Genomic DNA, 21,107 nt, shown 5'->3' with positions numbered 1-21,107 from the left:
GTAGATAGGGAAGATGGCGAAGTTTGGGATCCCGAAGTATGGGACATCGTAGGGCGCAGTGAAGACTCTAGCAAGTGACTTCTGAGTCTAGCTGCGCGGTTTTTTCTTGCTTGCTTCCCAAACTGGCTACAATGCAGGCAAGTGTTGGTATGATGAGCCTCACCCAGACAGCAAAGGCATAAAGAATGTCCGTCGGTAGATGGAATTTTTGAGGCGCACCGAACAAACTTTTTAAAAGTGATTTTGTCTTTTCCTTCCATCCGCCCACGGGAGGGGGGGGAGGACAAAGGCTGACAGAGAAGAGAGGGATAGTAATCTTTTTTTTTTTTTACGATACCAGTGAGTTGAAGAAGACGACGAACAGGGAGGAAAACGGTGAGGAATAGTGCAGGAAAAAGATGAAGATCGCGATGAATAGAGGAGACTCAGTGAGGTAGGTGTATCCCAGGCGGCGGTAAAGAAGAAACTGGGTGGGTGAAGTGCCTCCCTCTCGTCTAGGCATGCGCAATGGATGCCTCCTTCCTGGGATGAGAGGAAGCGTGCGCCAAAATTAACGCTCCAAGATTGCTTTGAATTCTCTGAGGTCGGGTTTGATCCTGCCGAATAACCCATGTATGGGACTACACAGAGACCACGAAGAAGATTAGACTGATATACAAGGGGAATGGGAGAAAAGAGTGAAACAGAGGGTAGATAGACAGATAAAGGGAATGGGAGAAAGGAAAAATGGGATAGGTTAACAGAGATGGGGGAGGGGAGAAGATTGATGGAGAAAGAGGAAGAAGGAGAGAATTGAAGAGGGGGAAGGGATGCATCCTCTCCACAAGTTTCTTGTGGGTCTCCACTTGTGAACTCAGATCTTCAAGTGGGGCCTTGTTCTGTGTTACCATACTGTCAGAACTGATCGATATGAGCATTTGGGGTAAGCCCTTGTGGCCACAGCTCTAGAACTTTCTCCACCAAGACACTCTGTTTGCCACCTAACACCTACTGGCATCTTTCTTTCCAGAAAGCATTTGAGAGTGAATATACTATATGCAACTTTTTGTCTCCTAGTTGTGCTGTTTTTCAGACATTGCTATTTTGCCCTCTGATTTTAACAATTTACAAAATTTGTGTCTTGCATTTCTGCCCTAAGAAGGTCCACCAATGTGACTATCGATTTAAAAGATACATGATAAAATCACATTCCAAAACCATTAAAAGAAACACCCCTCCCAAACAGGCATAATTAAGGCAATTAAAAAAGTTAAAATGCATCCAAAACAGTTTAAAAACATACAAAACACAAAAACATTAGTTAGGAAGGAGGGATCATTGAAGGGATGCCAAAGGAAACAAAAATGGTTTCACCTGCTGGTGGAACACATCAACAGAAGGAGACAGCTGAATCTCTGTGGGGACAGAGTTCCAGAGCTTTGATGCCATGGCTGAGAAGGCCCTCCTCCAAGTTGTCACTCACTTGATTTCAGAAGACTGGGGCAGACAAAGCATAGCCTCCAAAGATTACCATAGTGGTCAGGCAGGTTCCTGTTACTTGATCTAATAAAGTTACTGTTATTTTTGCTTTATTCATACTGAGTTAACCACCTTGTATTATCTAGCAAAAAGGTGAGATACTGTGTTTTAAATAAAGCGGCTGTTTTTTTAAAAAATGCTTACATTGGAACATGACTTGAGAGATGAACTTTTCTTCTTAAGCGTCCCATTTGGTAAAGCATTGGTGCGACTTTTTTTCTTGTTAACCTGAAGAAAGAACAAAAGTTAAATTGGGGGATTCAAGTGTAAAGAAAACACAAAAATATAGTCTGCCAAAATCAAGCTGACTATCAGATCTTGGCCTAGATAGCATTGCTCTATTTTATTTTTAAAGGAAATTTATATGCTGCCTTTACAGAGTCCTGCTTGAGGTGGCTTACAAGCAGGGTCTTTTTTGAGCAGGAATGCACAGAAATGCAGTTCCGTCTGGTTTGGCATCAGGGTGTGGCCTTATATGCAAATGAGTCCCTGCTGGGCTTTTTCTACAAAAAAGCACTGTGTGAAACAATGATGTCAGGAGGTATGGCCTAATATGCAAATGAATTCATGCTTGGTTTCTACAAAAAAGCCTTGTGTGGAACAATGGTGACATCAGGGGGTGTGGCCTAATATGAAAATGAGTTCCTGCTGGGCTTTTTCTACAAAAAAGCCCTGCTTACAAGCAAGTCTCTGATTCAGCAGGAGCTCACAGGAGCACAGCTCCTGAACCTTTCTGAGAGTTTCACCTCCTCCTTCCCACCTTGTCCATTGAATAGTAGGTGCAGCTGCGTAACAATCCCTGGATGAGCTCCACCACCTATTTTTCTACAAAATGACCCCTGCTTACAAGTAATACAACAAAATCATAAACATTGTAATTTAACAATACAAAAACAAAAGAAGTCATTAAAATTACATAAAACAGCCACTGAAAACCCTTAAAATATCCATAAAATAGACTCCATGCCTAGTTTTTGAATTTTTTTTCATCATACAAATATCAGGATAACTGTTACCTGTTTCGTGGGTGTGGAGGGTTTGCTGCTCCCACTCTCTGTCTCTGTTTCTGCCCCAGCCTCTGAATTGCCATTGATACTAATAGGACTCTCTTGGCCTTCACGGTTTTCTTCCTGTTGAGTACTGCCTGATGCACCATTCAGGTCATCTGCAATCAAGCATACTTCTCCAGTCTCAGCACTGCTGCTGTTATTCCACTTTTTCATCAGTTCAAGAACATTACAGGGTCTCTGGATGTCTGTTTCACCCTAAACAGTAATATTCACTTTAGTTTAATATTATCTTGATCTAACTACAAACCAGAAAACAAAACAAAAAAGGCAAGTAGTCAAAAGAAATAAAATTAGGGAGAAAATCTATTGGGGGAAGAACATTCAGAAGTATCTTAAAAGTTAAGTAAGAATAAATACAGCTGACCACTTGTTGACACTCTCATACTCCTCTTCATCATCTGCCCATTTGCCTGTTTATTCTACCACTTGCACATCTTTTCCCATGGGTGGAAAGGCAGGTAAGAAATGGCTCATCTTACTGCCATGGCAGCACACTAACTGTGTGCCTATTATGTGGTGGCACTGGATGATGTGTGTGACAGAAAGTGCAGTCAGGCATGCAAGCATATAGCAGGAGAGTTTATGAGCTTGAAAAGCACATGTGCTAGGAAAAGGCCATTAGTGTGTGGGGGTAACTGGCAACAGTGGGGGGGGGGGGGTAGGCAGCAGGTGGTAAGGGTCTGGGTATTCTATAGCCACCCTGCTGCCAAACAATCTGGAACTAGTCCTGGGCACAAGTAGTGCCACCAAGTTATGGACCTTCATTCTGCATGATCTGACCATGGTTGTCTATGCTCCTATCATATCCAGATGAGACTGTGCATTTGAAACACACTCCATGTCAGACTGCTGTTGGAGACTGCTCAGAAATGACAATATAAATTGTGACACCCAGGTGCTGACTGGGAACATATCTTGCCAATATTGAAAGAGCTATAGGCAGTGGCTACCTATTTGTTTCTGAGCACAACTCAAAATGCTGTTTCTTACCTTAATGCCTAAATAATTGGCCTATTTAAAGGGACACTTGCTCTTATATGAATGTGCTTACAATTATCCAGGTCCTGCTCTATATGCCCTCACTCTGAGAAGTGCCAGGGATAGGGCTTCTTCTGTGATAGCAGCTCATTTTTAGAAAGTTTTCATATACCCAGCACCCAGCTAAATGGATGCTATATGAAAACTTTTCTGTTCACTCAGTCTTTTTGTTTATTTTTGTTGGGGTACATTGTTGGGAGTTTTGTCAGTTATTGATTTGCATTAGTTAGGCATATTGATTCTGATGCTGGGATAGTGGTTAGAATGTTAGAATAAGATCTGGAAAATCCACATTTGAATCCCCACTCTGCTATCAAAGCTTGTTTAGTGACCTTGAGACAGCTGAACATTTTCAGCCTAACTTACCTCACAGGGTGAGGATAAAATGGAGAGAACAATGTAAGATTGTTTGAGTCTCCACTGAGGGAAAAGGAAAGGTATAAATGAAGTAAATAAATAAAAATAAAATTTAAATAGGTCTTTGTAAAGTGTGGATTGATTATACTTTTGTTCTGGACTAGCCATTCCTATAGCCTTTGGCTAAGAGTAATCCTGTACAAACACCAAGCCATCAGCCTGTTGTCAGGCAAGGGGGTTGTTATGAACAATCAATTCTGTATTTTTTTAAAAAGACTTTTTGTAAAAATATATATACTTTATTATTTTTAAAAAAAATCAGAGATGGGTGTTAAAAGTTTGTACCTATATGTATAAAGTAACATGTCAATGCATATTTTCAATGTAAAGATCTTTATTGTAACATGACACTTCTATCACAGCCCAGATCCACCCAAGGTTACTGGGATTCAACAAAATATGACCAGAATGAAGTACTCTGTAGCAACCATTGGCTTGCATTGCCTCAGTTAAGAGTATTTAATTTCATCGTTTGACTTCCTATAGCATGAGGCGTGTGTGTGAAATTTTTGGGAGGGAGGGGGAGGATATTGCCATAAGAAAGACATACACAGAGAGAATTAAGTTTTACATAAATCAAGGTAATGCATTCCCAGAACCTCTGAATTTATAGAATGATTTTCAAATGTGGACTCCATTTTTGCAGCTGCAAATTTACGTCTGTAATTAACTGTAGACAAATTGATGCTGCAGACATCCAAATAGCTACCTTATTTGCAAGCACATTCAGGTAATTAAATTTCTAAGTGCACAAAATCGCACCTACAAAATAAGAGGCTGGGTTGTGGCCTCAAGGAAAAAAACCCTATGTTTTAAAGAGCTACAAATACTTAAATAGCACATGAAATGGAAGGGTGGTTGTGTTCTGACAGTTTTTAAGAAAGTGGAACCACTTAAGTTAATTGTCTATATTGCCTCATTTGAACACCTGTTGAGTTTAATTGGCTAGCATCTGGTGCTAATTGTGGGGAAAGTGGAGGATTACTAATTGGTTGCCTTTTAGATTGTTTCATTTTCTTTTGTCGTTCCTTCAAGCCTTTTCTGTTCAGATTTTAAGGGAGTGCATGTCACAGTGAGATTCAAGACACAGAATGAAGCCGTATGCCCTTCCATCATGTGGCACCCAGCATATGTCAGAAACACATTTTCAAATTTGTGCTCTCCAGTAGATGGTTGTTCTGAATGGCAATACTCCCAACACCACAGCACCCAGAGTGGAATAAAGGTTGTTGGAGAAGCTATACAGAAAATAAGGTCTGGAGAAGTTACAGTGGCAAAAATATATATATCATTTTATAATATTTCTATACCTCTTTGTGATTAAAATTCTCAAAATGGGTTAAAATAATCTTTTACAATATGTGTGATGAAAATAATGAATATCAAAAAATGAAAGATCAGCTAAACTGCTACCCAGTAAACAATTTGTGTTGGAGGGAGAAGTAGAGAAGAATATTTACAGGTTTGTGCTCAGTAAAAGCAAAAGTCTGGGGAAAGGGAAGCGCAAAAGGAAAACAAAAACAAAATAACTGATGATGAAAATGCATTACTCAATTAGAAATAGCAGAAATACCTGCTAAGCAATAATATGTTCCATGAACTCCAACCCTTTGTACATTAACTCCTGTTTAACAGCAGCAGATATCAGCATTCCAAGGACAGGACCCTACAATCATTTGGTGTTGTCTTGTATTGTTTTCAAAAACTTCTAGAAACCAAGAACTAATTCTGTCAATCTGGGTATACATCTACAAGCTGACTTTATGCACAAGGTTGGTTTTTGGTAAACAGCACCAGCTGACCAAACAAAGAAATGTACAGTGCAGTCCTAAACACTAATTTCAATGAATTTAGTGTTGGAGAGGTGCTACATTATCTCCTTGAATGGGATGCCTCTCTTTTGTCTTCATACTTATTGGGAGATTTATTTACTGCACTCAGTATCATGCTTCTATGACTGGGCAAACTCTTGTTATATTAAACCAAATACTCCAATATTTAGTAGGGTGCAACTCTGCTTAGGATTGCACTATAGGAGATCAATACTAAGTAGGTCTACACAGAATCCTTCTCCAATCTACTGAATGAGGTTTACTGCTAGCAAAGTGTTCTTAGGATTGCACTGGCACTGTATATAAAGAAAATGGCCACTAACATACTTATGGATTACTAAGAATAAGGCCTGTTGTGAAGAAAAATACAACGGGCTCTAGAAGGAGGCTCTGAGTGCCCGCCACCCTTGTTGTCTTCCTACCCATCCAAGTGAAAGTATTGACTCCCCCCCCCCCAAGGGGAGCTGATTTCTGCCATCTAGAGAGCAATTGTAAATCTGAGTGATCTCCAGTGGTTCCCCAAGAGGAAATGGCATTGTACCTGTCTAAGGTTCTATCCCTCCTCTAACCCCACCCTCTCCAGGCCCCACCCTTTAAATCTCCAGGAATTTCCTAACCCGAAGTTGGTAACCTATCTCCTTCCCTTTATTTGCCCCTCTGACCAGGCTTCCATCGCCTTCCCCCTCTGTGTAGCCTCACCATAGAAAAATGACAGTATTTCTCCACAGTGGGGGGGTGGAGGACCAAAGCAGTTTACATCATTCTCCTCTCCCCCTATGTGATCTGAACAACAACCCTGTGAGGCAGGTTAGGCTGGAAGTCTGTGGCTGGTCCAAAATCATCTAGTCAGCTTTCACAGCAAAAACCTGGGTCTGGCAGATTCCACTCTGAAGTCCTAACTTCTATGCCACAGTGGCTGTTGCTGAGCAGTAGCAAGCAGCCAGGTGTAGGGTAGCTAACCCCCAGGTGGAGCCATCCCTTTATCTGCCCCTCTGACTTCAGGTTTCCATCACCTTCCCTGCTGCCGCTGCATAGGAAAAAGACAGTCTTTCTTCACAGTGTGGAGGAGACCAAAGCAGTTTACATCATTCTCCTCTCCCCTCTTTGATCTGAACAACAACCCTGTGTGGCAGGTCAGGCTGGAAGTCTGTGGTTCCCAGGTGGAAAGGTATCTGTATTGATACCTTAGGAATTTCCCACCAACCTGGAAAGGTACCACTAAAGGCCTCTGGGCAAGTGCCCTCCCCCCAGCCTTGCTGTTTTCCCACTCACCCAAGTGAAGGCATTAATTCACACACACACACACACACACACACCTGATCTCTGCCATCTGGAATTTCCTAACCTGGAGTTGGCAACCCAGCAGCCTCTACATGGGAAAAGGACAGTCTTTCTTCATGGGGGGGGGCGTGGGAACCAAGCAGATGGAGGTTGGCAACAGTAGTTCCCTGGGAGGAAATGACTGGTAGCATCAAGCAGCTGACACTGTGAAGAAAGCCATTGCAAGCCTCCCTTTCATTCCCTTTGAAGTGCCCCCTCCCTACTGTGAACGAACATTTTTTGTCAGTTGAAGAGATATTAACTGCTACTGTTTGTGGGGATTAAAGGGAGGAAGGTAGACAGACAGAATAAAATAAAAAGACTGAAAGACCGAGATGCAGAGAAAGAATGAGAGAAAGAACAGAAGGGAGAGGTAGAAATAAGAGGAGGAGAAAGGAGTGAGAGAAAGAAAAATGAGAAGAGGAAGATAGAGTGAGGAGAGGCACTAGTGATCAGTAAACCCCCAGCAGAGAACTGTCTCCCTCAGAGGTCAGTGGCCATCCAATGGTGTTCTTGCTTGACAGGGCAGCAGTGGGTACTCTTACTGGTACTTGTGTCATTTTTTTTGTCATGCAGTTTCAAAGAATCAGCCGATGGCATAGCAGAGACAGATTGCAAGCCAATCCTGCAAGAATAGGGGAAGGCTGCCATGGGTGGGTGACAGAGAGGCTACCCAATGGTAGTGGAAAGTGGTGACAGACAGCCAATACTTGGTGCAGTACAGTCCTGGTGACTGCAACGAATCAGGACGCTGAAATCTGCCACCAGGGCTTCGGTTTAATGACTAAAGGATACTATTTATGTTTTCAGTACTTCATACACAACAGACACTAGCAAGATTCTGCAAGAATTTTCTCAAATGGTCAAATCCTTCAGCTTCATTTTGAAAGCTTCTATGATTGCAAAAAGCTGTGGTTCTAATATCTTAGGCATTTCCATGCTCATTGATTAAACCACAGACCTACAAAAATGGCCTTTGTTCTTTATCCCAGGAGCAGCTATAAAAAGAAACTTTTGACACAAATATTAGTTTATATTTAGGATTTTAGCATAGGGTTTCCTTTCTTTCAAAACATGTTAGCCAACAACTCCCTGTGACCACAACTACCTGCAGTGAGAACACTGAGAACAAATACCATATGCGCAAATAATCAAAGGTACACATAAAATCACATGCATTTCCATTCTTCTATCATTGATTATTTATTTGCAATGCACTATGCCAGATTCTTCTAAAAATGTCATCTCTAATTGTGTAGAATTATGATGTCTGCCACATCTTTTCAGAACAAGTCATTATAGTCTCCTGATGGGAGAGTTCAGTTCCATATGCATTAAACGTCTTGTGTGCCATTTGTCACCAAAGAGGCTTTAAAAACACACACAGAAGAATCCTCTACATGATAAAGCACTTTCCATGCTCTGCATCTGGACATTGTGAAATCATTAAGGCTGGCAAGATAAAAGTCTGAAGCCCATAATATTACCCAGACGTTCAGGGGTTTAGTACCATAATTTACACTACAGAGCATAGTTCTCAGCACATCTGAAAATTAGGCTTCCAAAGAATGACTTAATAAACAATGGAGATAATTTATATACAGAGGAACTTACTACTGAAGACCAAACACAATCTTCTTGTACTTCCTAACAAAATCAAACACGTTTCTTTCTAAAGTGGCTCCCAGAGTCATTTAGTATTGCAGGTTGTCAATTCAGCTGTTCATCAACTTCAAGCATATTCCTCTTCCTTTTACAGCTCTCTGCTTCAGTGCCCAACCTAGAGAACCAACTCTTAAAATAATAAATTCTAATACTTGGGCACGACCCTCTAAGTCAGGGCATAGAGCACAGAGACAGTCTTTGTTGAGATAGACATCTTTTTAAAAAAAATTGCTGAAGCAAAAGGACATTTGGGGGGGGGGGGGCATTGTTTTGTTTTATACTTGCAACCATACAGAAACCAAAAGACATAAACAAATGCACCACTATCAGGCCACTTTTTCTAACTAGCTGGTAACCCTAAACTGGATATCATCACCTTTGTCCTTTACCTTTCCAATGTACTTAAAATGGTGTAACTCTGCTTAGCATACCATTGATTATGTACTAAGCTTTTGGAAAAGCAGTGATACAGTATATGAATCTCACAGATAAAAATTAATTTTATACATATAGGTAAAAATGATTTTAAGACATTTAAATGGAAACTTACCGTTATCCACTGATTATCAAGGAATTCATTAGCAGTGATTCTGTGGGCTGGATCTACTTTCAGAAGCAGCTGCAACACATATTTGGCTATAAAGAGAGAGGCTCATGAATATTATGTCCATTAGTCATAACAAATACATTTTTACAGTTGTCTCAAAGTATTTCAATCCAGAAAAGAATATTTTACCTCTAGTACTAATTCATCATTCATCAGCTTTGCAAATTTTTCTTATTGATTTTACATATATAAGAAAACATATTCCTTAATGGTAGCAGAAAGGTTTTTAAAAACTGCCTATTTGCTGTGTTTCTTACTGGTACTCATGTCATTTGTTTTGTCATACAGTTTCAACTTACCAGCCTCACTGACTGATTTCCAGACTGAATGTTCATAGTGAAGGTCTCCTTTCTTTATGATTTCAAAAAGTTTTTCTTCTGAGCTTGCTAGAAAAGGTGGTTCACCACACAACCTATTGTGACGGGGGAAAAGCCACTTTATATTCTATTTCTACTTTCTTATATCTCCTTTAAGGTTCTGCATTCTACCCTTTTCACTTTAGAGCTATATTTTCACTATGTATTTTTCTTCATCCTCCAAATGATGGTACATGAGTTGCAAAGCCCTTAGATCATCTGTTGAAGGACACGGGTTTTTTAAAAGTGCTTTCTATCAGTGGTACTAATGCAACACCATATTATTTCTTACATTCATGCTAAGACAACTATGCCTTTTTATTCACAGCTAAAATACTGAATATCCACTCTTTTGAAAAATCTATTGTCAGCTTTTAGAATAAAAGATTTATGATATGGAAAACATGCATTATTCAAGGTAGCAAAGATTTTTGTCTATCAAAATTTTCAAATCTTCCAGCGGAGTAATAAGACTGCAATCAACCAAATAAAATGTTGGCATGCTAGGCTAAAAGATCATGGACCAAGATTAAAGATCTATGAAAATCTGGCTTCAGTGTTCTATTTCTGTGTAATCACATTTTTTTCCTGACAAGCATATTTCAGCTTGGATAAACCCATTAACACAAACACCTTATCTTTATAAAAACACTAGAAATCGAATTTGCATTGTTGTGTGATTTATGGGAACCGAAATGAAATTACTAGTCATATCAAGGCAAAAAATGCAAAAAACAAGAAAACATTCCAGTCGCTATTGTTAACATGGCATTAAGGAGAGAACTAAGCAGGAAAATAAACACTCTGCATCTAGGGCATGTGCACCCACTTGCGAAGGCCCTTGAGGAGTGAGAGGTAAGTGCCAGTTCCTGGCACTCAAATGTACTGATACAGTTCCCTTGAGTGTGACTGTACAGAAATAGTGACAAAATAGCTTGTTCTTAGAAAATCTGTCAGACTTTACTTTTATAATAGTACTAGGAGTAAGGCCCGTTGTGACAAAAAATACAACAGGCACTAGAAAAAGGCTCTGGGTGAGTGCCCCCCCCACCCTTGCTGTCTTCCACCCACCCAAGTGAAGGCATGCACTTCCCCCCTCCCTCCCACACACACACCTGAAGGGGAGCTGATGTCTGTCATCTGGAAAGCAATTTTAATTCTGAATGATCTCCAGCCCTCACCTGAAGATTGGCAACAGTGGTTCCCCCAGGAGAAAATGGCATTGTATCTGTCTGAAGTCTCCCCCCTCTTCAAACCCCACCCCTTAAATCTCCAGGAATGTCCTAACTTGGCAGTCACATCCCCTTCCCTTTATCTGTCCCTCTTTCAGCTTTCCATTGCCTTCCCCATCTATGCACCTTCTACATAGGAAAAGGACAATCTTTCTTCACACTGGTGTGGGGTGGGGGGGAGACCAAAGCAGCTTACATTATTCTCCTCTTTCCTCTTTGATCTGCACAACCTTGTAAGTTAGGTTAGGCTAAAAGTCTGTGACTGGCCCAAAATCATTGTCAGCTTCCACAGCAAAAACCTTGGTCTGGCAGTCCACACCTCCCCCCCAACCTTGGCTTTCACTCACCTCCTCATCACCAATATTCCCTCTAAGCTGCAGAGTCTTGTGAGCAAATATTCTACTTTGTGAACTACTGGCATTAAAGCTGTGAGCTACTGCATAAATTATTGTGCTCTGGGGCCATTTTTCCTGAGCTAAGACAAAAAGGTGTGAGCTGGAGGCTAAAAATCTGTGAGCTAGCTCATGCTAACTTAGCTTAGAGGGAACACTGCTCCTCACCCACCCTGCAACTAAAACAGATACTGGCAGGGCCGATGCGTGGGAATAGGCAAAGTAGGCAGTCGCCTTGACTGCCTACTCTCAGACGCATTACTCTGGCTCGTTACCACTGTCACCTTGTCTTCTCCCATCACCAAGCTGCCCTCAACAAAACCACGCCACCCCCCCTCTCCCCAACGTGCGACTTGGTCTCCCACCTTATCCTATCCCGCCACCCTCTTTCCTGGTGTGGCCAGCAAGCACTTATTCTCACAATTTTTTTATATAATATACCACTTTTTAAAAAAAATTAAAATTAAAAATCAGTAAATAAAAAATATGAAAAGTTTCAAGTTTGGCGCTCTTCATTTTCCCTATATTTTTTAATAATTGGGGGGGGGGGTGCTAGTGGGTGATTCACCTAGGGCACCAGAAAGCCTAGCACTGGCCCTGGATACCGGCTTTCCATTCCACACCCCCCCGCCAGCATGTGTGTGTATGTGTGCCCCAGTGTCTGTGGTGGCTTAAAGCCCTGAAACAGGTCCAGAATGTCAAGAAAGAAGAATAATGGGGGGGAGGGGTGCAGGGGGAGCATGGTCACACAGACACTGAAGCACATAATTCCTTTTGTTTGCAGTGCATTGTTGCCACCTTTTCCTGTCATATCCAGCCTTGTGGTGCTTAGCATCAGCGTGAGTTTGTGGCATGATTTTTTTTGGGGGGGCGGGGGGGGGTTGCCTGGCAATGTTATAAAGTATGCACCTCAAGACAGGTATTTTCTGTAGGAGAATGTATCTGATTTCAGTTTTCCATCTTCTCCCCCCTTCCTGCAGCATCAACCTGGTAAAAGTACAGTCTTTCTCCACAATGGGGACAAAAGCAGGAAGCAAGCAACCTCAGCAGAGTATAATGACACAGCCCTCACCTGGAGATTGGCAACAATGGTTCTCCAGGCAGAAATGGCTAATTTTGAGAATGGATTCTATACCATGGTACCTGGCTGAGGTCCCACCCTTTCTCAAACTCACCCTCTCTAGGCCCCACCCACCAAATCTCCAGGGATTTCCCAACCTGGAGTTGGCAACTGCTAATTCACATTAGCTGTCATAGAGGGAGTGCCGCTGAACAGGAGCAAGCAGCTGGGTCTAGTTAAGTCATGCCAGCTGGGTGACATCTAGTCACCCAAAGGGTGCTGCCAGGCCTAGGGTAGCCAATCCCCACTTGGAGCCTGAAGATCTCTTGTGATCAGAACTGAATTGCAGACAACAGATTCTCCATTATACTCAATAGGAATCGGTCTCCATAGAGAATAATGGAGTGCCCAGCATACATTCCCCTCCCCCCTGCGCTTTATGATGACCCTGAAGCGGGGGGAGGGCCTCCAAACCAGGAGATCCCCTGCCCCCAACTAGGGATTTAGGCAAATAGGAAACCACAGTGTAACAATTGGTAAGGCAAAAATAGGAAAACACTGTGTAATTTACAAAGCAAGAATAAATGCAACCACTCTTATTATGCTTTCAGTTCATTGGAACATCACAAACACAACTTTCAACCAAAATACAGTGGCTCTTCACTGAGCTCAACATACATAGTCATTCCAGATCAATATGCAATGCTAAACAGGTGCAATATCTTGCTGTCTAAAAATGTCCTGTTCCTTGGTAGTGAGGGTAGCTTCCTTGATGGGAGCACATTCAGCCAGTGCTGAGAGAGCTGCACTGGCTACCAATTGTGCTCTGGGTCTATTTCAAGGTGTTGGTATTGACCTTTAAAGTCCTTTATGGTCGAGGGCCTACCTATCTACGGGACCGTCTTTCTCCGCATGTTGCACAGAGAGCACTGCGTTCAGGGACACAAAACCTATTATCCATCCCCGGGCCAAAGGAGGCCAGGTTATGCTCTACACGGGCTCAGGCCTTCTCGGTGGCAGCACCAGAAATATGGAATGTCCTCCCAGAGGCTGTAAGGGCCCTGTGGGTTCTACCTTCTGCAGAGCCTGTAAAACTGAACTGTTTCAGCAGGCCTTTAACATATAAACCGGGAGAGGACTGCCACCCTACATCGCTAAAGAGCTACTGTTATTATAAGACAACCATCAGGACAGAAGAGCCTGTCTATATTGAAATGCACAGCACCATAGAATATTTTAAATTGTAATTATATTTTATTGATTTTAAATTATATTTTATAATTGTCTGAATTGAATTGATTGTCAGCCGCTCTGAGTCCACTCGCAGAGAGGGTGGGTTAGAAATTGAAAGTAATAAATAAATTAATAAATAAATAAATTTAAGGAAGTTGAAACTAAATTAAATTATCTGTATTTTAATACAAAGTGTTAAATACAATCCTATGCAGGACTAGTCAGAATCCTACCCAAGCGTACTCAGTGAAGCCACTAAGAGCTTGATAAGACACAATTGCTAGTTGTGGGGTGTTTTGAATTATACCTAATTTTTGTAATGGAATGTGTAATGTACATCTGAAAAGCATCATGGTGGAATTTTTCCTTTAACTCAAAGGCAGCACATGATATTTAACATACATGCAAAGTGAGTTCATGTAAAATGTCAAAGCTTTGATTTCCTAGGGAATTCAAAACTATATTATAGATCGTTAAGATAAGGCACACAGAATTGCCAGTGCTTTGACAGCTAGCAAGTTAATGCAAATACTGAACAGCCTCTAGGAAGCTCAACTATCAAGGCCTGGCTTTGCCCACAGGTGTGGGAAAGGAAGTTGGGGATGGGGGCTTCACCTAGGGTGCAAATAAAACTGGTACTGGCCCTGTAGGACTAATATTGTCACTGAATAAATTATACTGGCATAATGTAGCACTGTTGACTGCATTGTAAATTGGGCTGGAATAATCAAATAACTTGATTGATCAGTAAAAATTCCAACGTGTTTCTGCAATCAGAACAATTCACAGGCCTTGTAAAACAGAGGGGCAGTGAATTGTTTTGATTGTAGTCACAGCTCACATTTCCTGTTATTATATTTTAATGTAAATATTACAAATTAGCGTTTTATAATCACAATACTGTTGTAACAATGTAGTCTTATATTGCAGATTGTTTACTTGATAATATAAAGTTAAACATAGTATTTGAGAGTTAACAGAACACAGCTCATATCCTTTTAATTGTTGTCGGAAATGATACTTAAGAGACTTATTGGATGCTCTCTTAATTTTAATACTATTTTTCTAAGTAGCCCATCCCATCAGTGTTAGATGGTCTTCTGCATACTGTTTCTGAGTGAATACTGAATGCTGCCATTTTCAACCCCAGAAGGGCAAGCTAGCACACTGGCTGGCCCCCAAGGCCCCTCTCCTGCCTGGGGCATGCAAGCAGACTTATTTGTGCTTTTGAGTATAGCCGCTGCTGTGCTACCACACCGTCCCCACTCAGCCCCTTCCCCACTCCCACTGCTACCCATCCACAGCACTCCTAGTAGGCCGCCAGGCTGGACAGTGAGGGGGAGGACGGCAGCAGAGAGGTGGGCAGTGGCAAGGGTGAGCGTGGCAGTGGTGGGGGACCCAATCTGAGGTGCTCTGACTGGACGGTGAGGCGAAGGAGGGCAGTGGAGAGGCAGGCAGCAGTGAGGGCAAGTGCAGAGGGCCTGAGCTAAGGGCACCACTGCCCACTCTACCCTCCAGTGGCACACTGGAAGGGGGAGCACACACATCACCCCTGTTCAGCCCATTCTCCACCGCTGCTGCCACCCACCCACCTGCACTCCTGGTAGGCCGCCAGGCTGGATGGGGAGGCAGAGGAGGGTGGTGGAGAGGCAGGCAGTGGGGGCCTGAGGGAGCACGCTGGTAGGGGATGCCCACCACTGCTGTGGCCAGGTGGCGCTTTAGGTGGAGGCCTACCTGGCCTACTGGGTAAACCCAGCCCTGTAATTCTATAAACTACAGCTACATATGTGCTGCTGCTTCGTTGTTAAAAAGTATGCAGATCAAAACAAAAATTTTAAAAGAAAAAAAGCAATAAAGCTGAGCAGGCTATGTTATAGTATACAAAAAACTATAATGGATTGGTTGTAAAAATGGGCGAACAGGGAGGGTGAGAGCTCAGAGTTCACCATCCCTACTTTTCCCCCTCAGTCACCCATCAAATCAACTTAAGTGGGAAAAGGTTTGTTCTAATAATAGGCATCCTTAATTTCTTCCCTCACTTGCGCTTAGTCAGAAAAAAATGCGCTACTGTTGTTGCTTCCTAACCTCTGCTCTAAGCTCAGCAGTTTAAAGGAACTAGGGTAGACAGGAGTTTAGAGGAGGTTGTCCAGGCCACGACATCTTGGCCTCCCCTGCCTCCGCGACAATCCAGGGACCCACGACCTGTGTTGGCAGGGCCACGATGCTCCTTCATGGCAGCGGTGACCACCTTCCGTGGCTGCTGGCAGTGAGCATCCTGGGGCATCAGCAGAGGTGCGGGGCTTGGAAGCAGTGGTGGCCCCCAGCGAGACAAGGCAAAGTGGAAAGCCCCGCAGCCACCATGAATTTTATGCAATTTGGGCAGTGGCTCATGGAGCAGGTTGTCCTGGAACAGGCCCTCCAAATAGTGCCTGCGCGGATGCAACATTGGATTGCCTGCTGGCGACCCCGCATACTGGACGAGGCACTGGAAGTGTGGGAGAATTTCCTGACGGCCGACTCTGTCACCACCACCAAGGACACAGGGAAGCCCAGCGCAGGCCCAGGCCCATTTGCCCCCAGACAGGGCACCCTCAACGCCCACAGGGGTCCCTGCCCAGACAGGGGCAGGAACTTGGACAGGCCTGTCCCCCATGGAAACCCCAGGCCAGGCTCAAGCCAACAACCTCTAGGTCGCATCCTCCACTTCCAACTTCTGGCCTTTGAAACGACCCGGACAAGCTACAAGCACCCGGAGCTGCCAGTCCCAGCAAAGAACCCGCAACTGGGCCACCTAAGCTGCCTGACCCTGGGCCCTGTTTCACCTGCGGCAAATGGGGGCACTACCATAGAGACTGCCCCCTAATGGAATGTGACCTAGGGTGGGACTCTACCTACCACAAGGGGATGCTGCAATCCCTGTTCCTCCCTTGCTGCTGATTGTCACAATCCACGGCCAGAGGCTGCACGCGCTGGTCGACAGCAGCAGCTCCATATGAATGATCTGGACGGACCTGGTGAAGGGGGAACCCATGTGTCCGTCATGTGGCCTTTTCCTGCTTCCATGGGCAAGTGGAACAAAGCCCTGTGGTCAGCATGTCCATCAGTTACAATGGGTGTTGTTATGAAATGAGTCTGGCGCGAGTACGCTCCCCTGCCATACCCTGTCCTCCTAGGAAGAGATGCTTCCAACTTTGATCCGATGTTGCACCTGTATGAGCGGGGCGCCCCGCAGCTGGCCACACCCGCTGAAGCCAAAAGGGTCGACCCTGGAGAAGGCACATCATCAACCACGCTGAGAGACCCAGAACCGGACCCCCGTCAAGAGTGGGCCCCCCAACCCGAGTTCAGGGCAGCCCAGGACCATGATGAGATGCTGGAACACCTGCAATCCCAGTGGCAGTGAGTGAGGGGCGGGTGTAGGATGTACACCGGGCGGCCCAAGAACCCAGGGTCATATTGGAGGGAGGGGTATGGTACCAGAAACGTTGGGACCAGGGGGAGGTCCAGCACCAGATCCTGGTACCCGGACAGTACAGAGACGCAGCCCTACGAACAGCCCATGACCACCTCTGGGCAGGGCATCAAGGAAGGAAGAACACCCTACGACAAGTATTGGCCCGCTGTTATTGGCCTACAGTGGCCAAAGACGTTGCTCGCTACTGCCACACGTGTGAAGTGTGTCAGAGGACCTCCAACCAGCCCATGGCACGAGCTCCCCTGCTACCCCTACCGTTGATTGGGATCCCATTTGACTAGATAGCCATGGACTTTGTTGGCCTCCTTCCCCGCACCCCGCGTGAGATGCAGTATTTGCTGGTCCTGGTTGGTTACGCCACAAGGTACCCGGAGGCCATTCCCGACAATATGAAGAGTGCTGTCATCGCAAGGGCACTGATGCATTTCTTTGCCTATGTGGGGTTTCCAGAGAGTTATTGACCTGGCAGGGGCCATACCCAATAGTCCGATTCCTCGGCCTGGTGACGTATGAGGTCCAATGTGGAGCCCGCCTGAAACATCGGAATACATTGCATATCAACAAGCTGAAGACTGTGAGATGCTATCGTCGGAGCCCCAGAGCAGACACGTGATGTATATGGCCTGGCCATGCCCCCAGGAGAGCTGGAAGTGCAGGCTCATCTCTTGTCATGCCTCGGCGGGGAGGCACTGGAACCCCCACTTGACTCCGAATTGTCAGACACCCAGAAGGAAGACCTACGTTGGCTCCTTTGTCAATGTCCCCCAGTGTTCTCAACGGAACCCGGACAAACCACATTGACAGAACACAGCATTCCCACCCCGCCAGGCATGGTCGTGCACACAAGATGGAGACCAATCCCCATGAAACAATGGGATACGGTTGACTGAGAGGTGCAAGATATGCTCTGCATGGGTATAACTGAGCCCTCACAAAGTGCCTGCCATAGTCCCCTGGTGCTCATTCCCAAGCCTGATGGGAGCGTTCGTTTTTGTGTCCATTACCAGAAGGTAAACACGGTGGCCATCATCAATGCCTACCCCATGCCTCAGGTGGAACACCTGATCGACCAAATAGGGAGGCTTCTTACATATCAGCCCTTGATCTCACAAAGGGGTACTGGCAGATACCCATGAAGCCTGAGAACCATGAAAATACTGTCTTTGCGACCCATCAAGGCCTCTTCCAGTTTCAGCACATGAAATCGCAGCCCACATCTGCTGGACCCCGGAGAACCAACATCCCTATGAGACACTCCGCACCAGTCTCTCCTACCGACCAGTTCCGCACAACCCCGATTTCAACCAGCCCTTCCTTCTGTGTACAGACACCTCGGGCACTGGCCTCAGGGACATGCTAGCACAAGACAAAGATGGCTGTGAACGCCCAGTCCTCTTCCTAAGGTGCTAGCTTCAGCTGGCAGAATTGCACTATTCCACCATTGAGAAGGAGGCTTTAGCATTCAAATGGGCTGTCGGGGCTCTCCAGTTTTATCTAGCCAATAACCCGTTTGTCCTGGTCGTGGACCATGCCTCCCTCTAATGGTTATGTCGGATGGAGGATCACAACAACCACATAATGAAATGGTATCTGTCTCTCATGCCTTTCAGGTTTACGGTGCGACAGAGGAAACGGCGGGTGCTGCAGAGCCACAGGGGGAGGGCCCCAACTCAGCTGGAAGAAGAGGTCCGGCCCCAGTCCTGAAGCGATGCAGTTGCGGAGCCGGCTCAGCCCAGCCCAGCCCCAGCCCTGGGGAGGATCGGGGGGGGGGGCAGGATCTGGTGATGGGAGGGAATGGCAGCACGAACGGGAGAGCAGGGAGGGTGAGTGACGCAGGGAGGAGCACTGGGGGGAAGTGACAGGGGTGGGAATAGCTGTGTGAGGATATAAAAGGGGAGGGAATGCTGATGGCCAAAGAGGAAGACGCGGAGAAGGTGGCTGAGAGAGAGAACGGGCCTGTGAGCTAATCCCTCCACGGAGGTGGTGACAGCGTGACGTAACGCCATCCCCCTCCATTCTGAGGCCATAAGCATCCCTCCTCAGAGCCCCCACATATCAAGGCGGAAGCCCTGACCAGCAGGGGCAGCAACTGGGAGCGCCACAGAGGTATAATTTCTTCCCTGTTGAGTTTGGTCTACGGTTGCGTTCTGAGCCTAGAACAGCTTTGGGGAGGAGCAGACTGCCTTTCACCAGGCTGTAGACATAATTCCTCTCCTTCCTTAGCCTCTCTCAACCAAGAGCAGCATTCTAAGCTAACCTCAGCAAAAGGAAAACAAAGTTGTGTCCACACCACTTGTCCCAAATTATTTTGACATTTTGTTTTCTTTACTGAAAGGCCTAAATCCAAGACTGGGGTTATTATTAACTAGAAACTGATAGATAACAGTAGCTCAAATTTGAGGGGGAGGGGGTGGGATGGGGATAAACTCCAAAACCTGATCTTTAAAATTTCACTAGCAACTTTTAAGATTTTATTTTGTTGGCTTAATTAAAATCATATGCCTAAACCAAAATAAAACAGTAAAATATTGGATAAGCAGAAAAAAATCTGTAAATACACTCAATTCAGGGGGCAGAGTTGAGCTGTCCAGAAGAATTAGATAGTATATAGCAAATACACTTTTGCATTGACATTCCCAGCAAAGAGTTACCATTGTTGTCAAATATTCAGTAGAAAACCAAAGAATGTATTTCCATAAACCCTATTTTTAATCAAGGAAAAGTTGTCAAGAGTATTCCCTATCACACTGTCTAGATAGACACATATAATCTAAGATAATGATACTGAGAACACTCAGAAGTGTCTATAAGGATTCCTGGGAGTAAGACCCAATGAATAAAATAGGCCTTCTAAATAGACCTGCTTAGGATTGCTCTCTAATTATATTAGAAAATATTAATATTTTGTTTTATGAAATCAAGGAAGTTAATCTAAACATTGAATAATTCTACTTTTTTCAGAACAGAGCCAAGCAATGACTTGATTTCTTTTTTAAAAAATAATGAAAACTATTTTTCTACAGAGGGAAATTTACATTTTATATAAATATTACAAACTACTTACAACATATACATAATGACACCGATGCTCCAAACATCACACTGTTGGCTATAGTCATGTGCACTGATAACTTCTGGAGCTGCCAACAAAGCAGAAAAAATAGTATTAATAATACAGAATTTTTTTCTTTTAAATTTTTAAAAACAAAGCATGTGATGAGCAGTTTTCCCTCTAAGCTGAGTTAATGTGAGCTAGCACACAGATTTTTAGCCTCCAGCTCACACATTTTTGTCTTAGCTCAGGAAGGATTATCCCAAACCACAATAAGTTATGCAGTAGCTCACAAAGTAGAATTTCTGCTCACAAGACTCTGCAGCTTAGAAGGAACAGATGAGATATATCCCCCCTGAAGGAAAAAGAACAGCAGCAGATATTGAGATGAATAATGTACAGCCCTTAACAATTCATGTGTCCTCACTTTGATCATTTAAGATAGTAACACTGTAGGTTTAACTAATCATGATTTCCATAGCTGTAAATTGTGAAAACACTGCTTACAAAATACTGACTCTCAAAATACAGATATTTCATGACACCATCAGATGAAAACATACCATCAGTCACAAAATCCTTCCCAATCACCTTTCAAGACTAGGAGGCACTGTCCTGCAGGGTTGCTACTCTGTCCCTTGGCCCCTGACCTATAGGTACCCTAAAGTTCCATCTTGTCCCCCATGATTTTCAACACCTATGTAAAGCCACTAGCAGAGGTCATCCAGAGATTTGGGCCAATATGTAGATGACACTCAGCTCTATCTTATGCTACCATCAGATCCCAGGGAGGCTGTGAAAACTGTGAACAAGTGCCTAGAGGCAGTTTTGGAATGAATG

The 21,107-nt window shown here is 44.1% G+C and overlaps 1 protein-coding gene across 1 annotated transcript in view; it reads right to left on the bottom strand.

The window, feature by feature from the left end:
- STK33 (serine/threonine kinase 33) overlaps window positions 1-21,107 on the bottom strand; it is a 79,612-nt gene that overhangs the window by 8,416 nt on the left and 50,089 nt on the right. The window contains exons 8-12 of the mRNA XM_060262742.1: window positions 20,280-20,355; window positions 9,767-9,879; window positions 9,411-9,496; window positions 2,535-2,783; window positions 1,663-1,746 (exon numbers count right to left, since the gene is read on the bottom strand). Of these exons, the coding sequence (XP_060118725.1) occupies window positions 1,663-1,746; window positions 2,535-2,783; window positions 9,411-9,496; window positions 9,767-9,879; window positions 20,280-20,355 (608 nt within the window). The remainder of the gene's footprint in view (window positions 1-1,662; window positions 1,747-2,534; window positions 2,784-9,410; window positions 9,497-9,766; window positions 9,880-20,279; window positions 20,356-21,107) is intronic.

Source organism: Heteronotia binoei, chromosome 21 (assembly GCF_032191835.1).
Source record: "Heteronotia binoei isolate CCM8104 ecotype False Entrance Well chromosome 21, APGP_CSIRO_Hbin_v1, whole genome shotgun sequence".
In the NCBI taxonomy this organism is placed as follows: Eukaryota; Metazoa; Chordata; class Lepidosauria; order Squamata; family Gekkonidae; genus Heteronotia; species Heteronotia binoei.
Note: the sequence above shows the minus strand (reverse complement) of the source record. Positions and strands in the feature narration are given on the sequence as shown.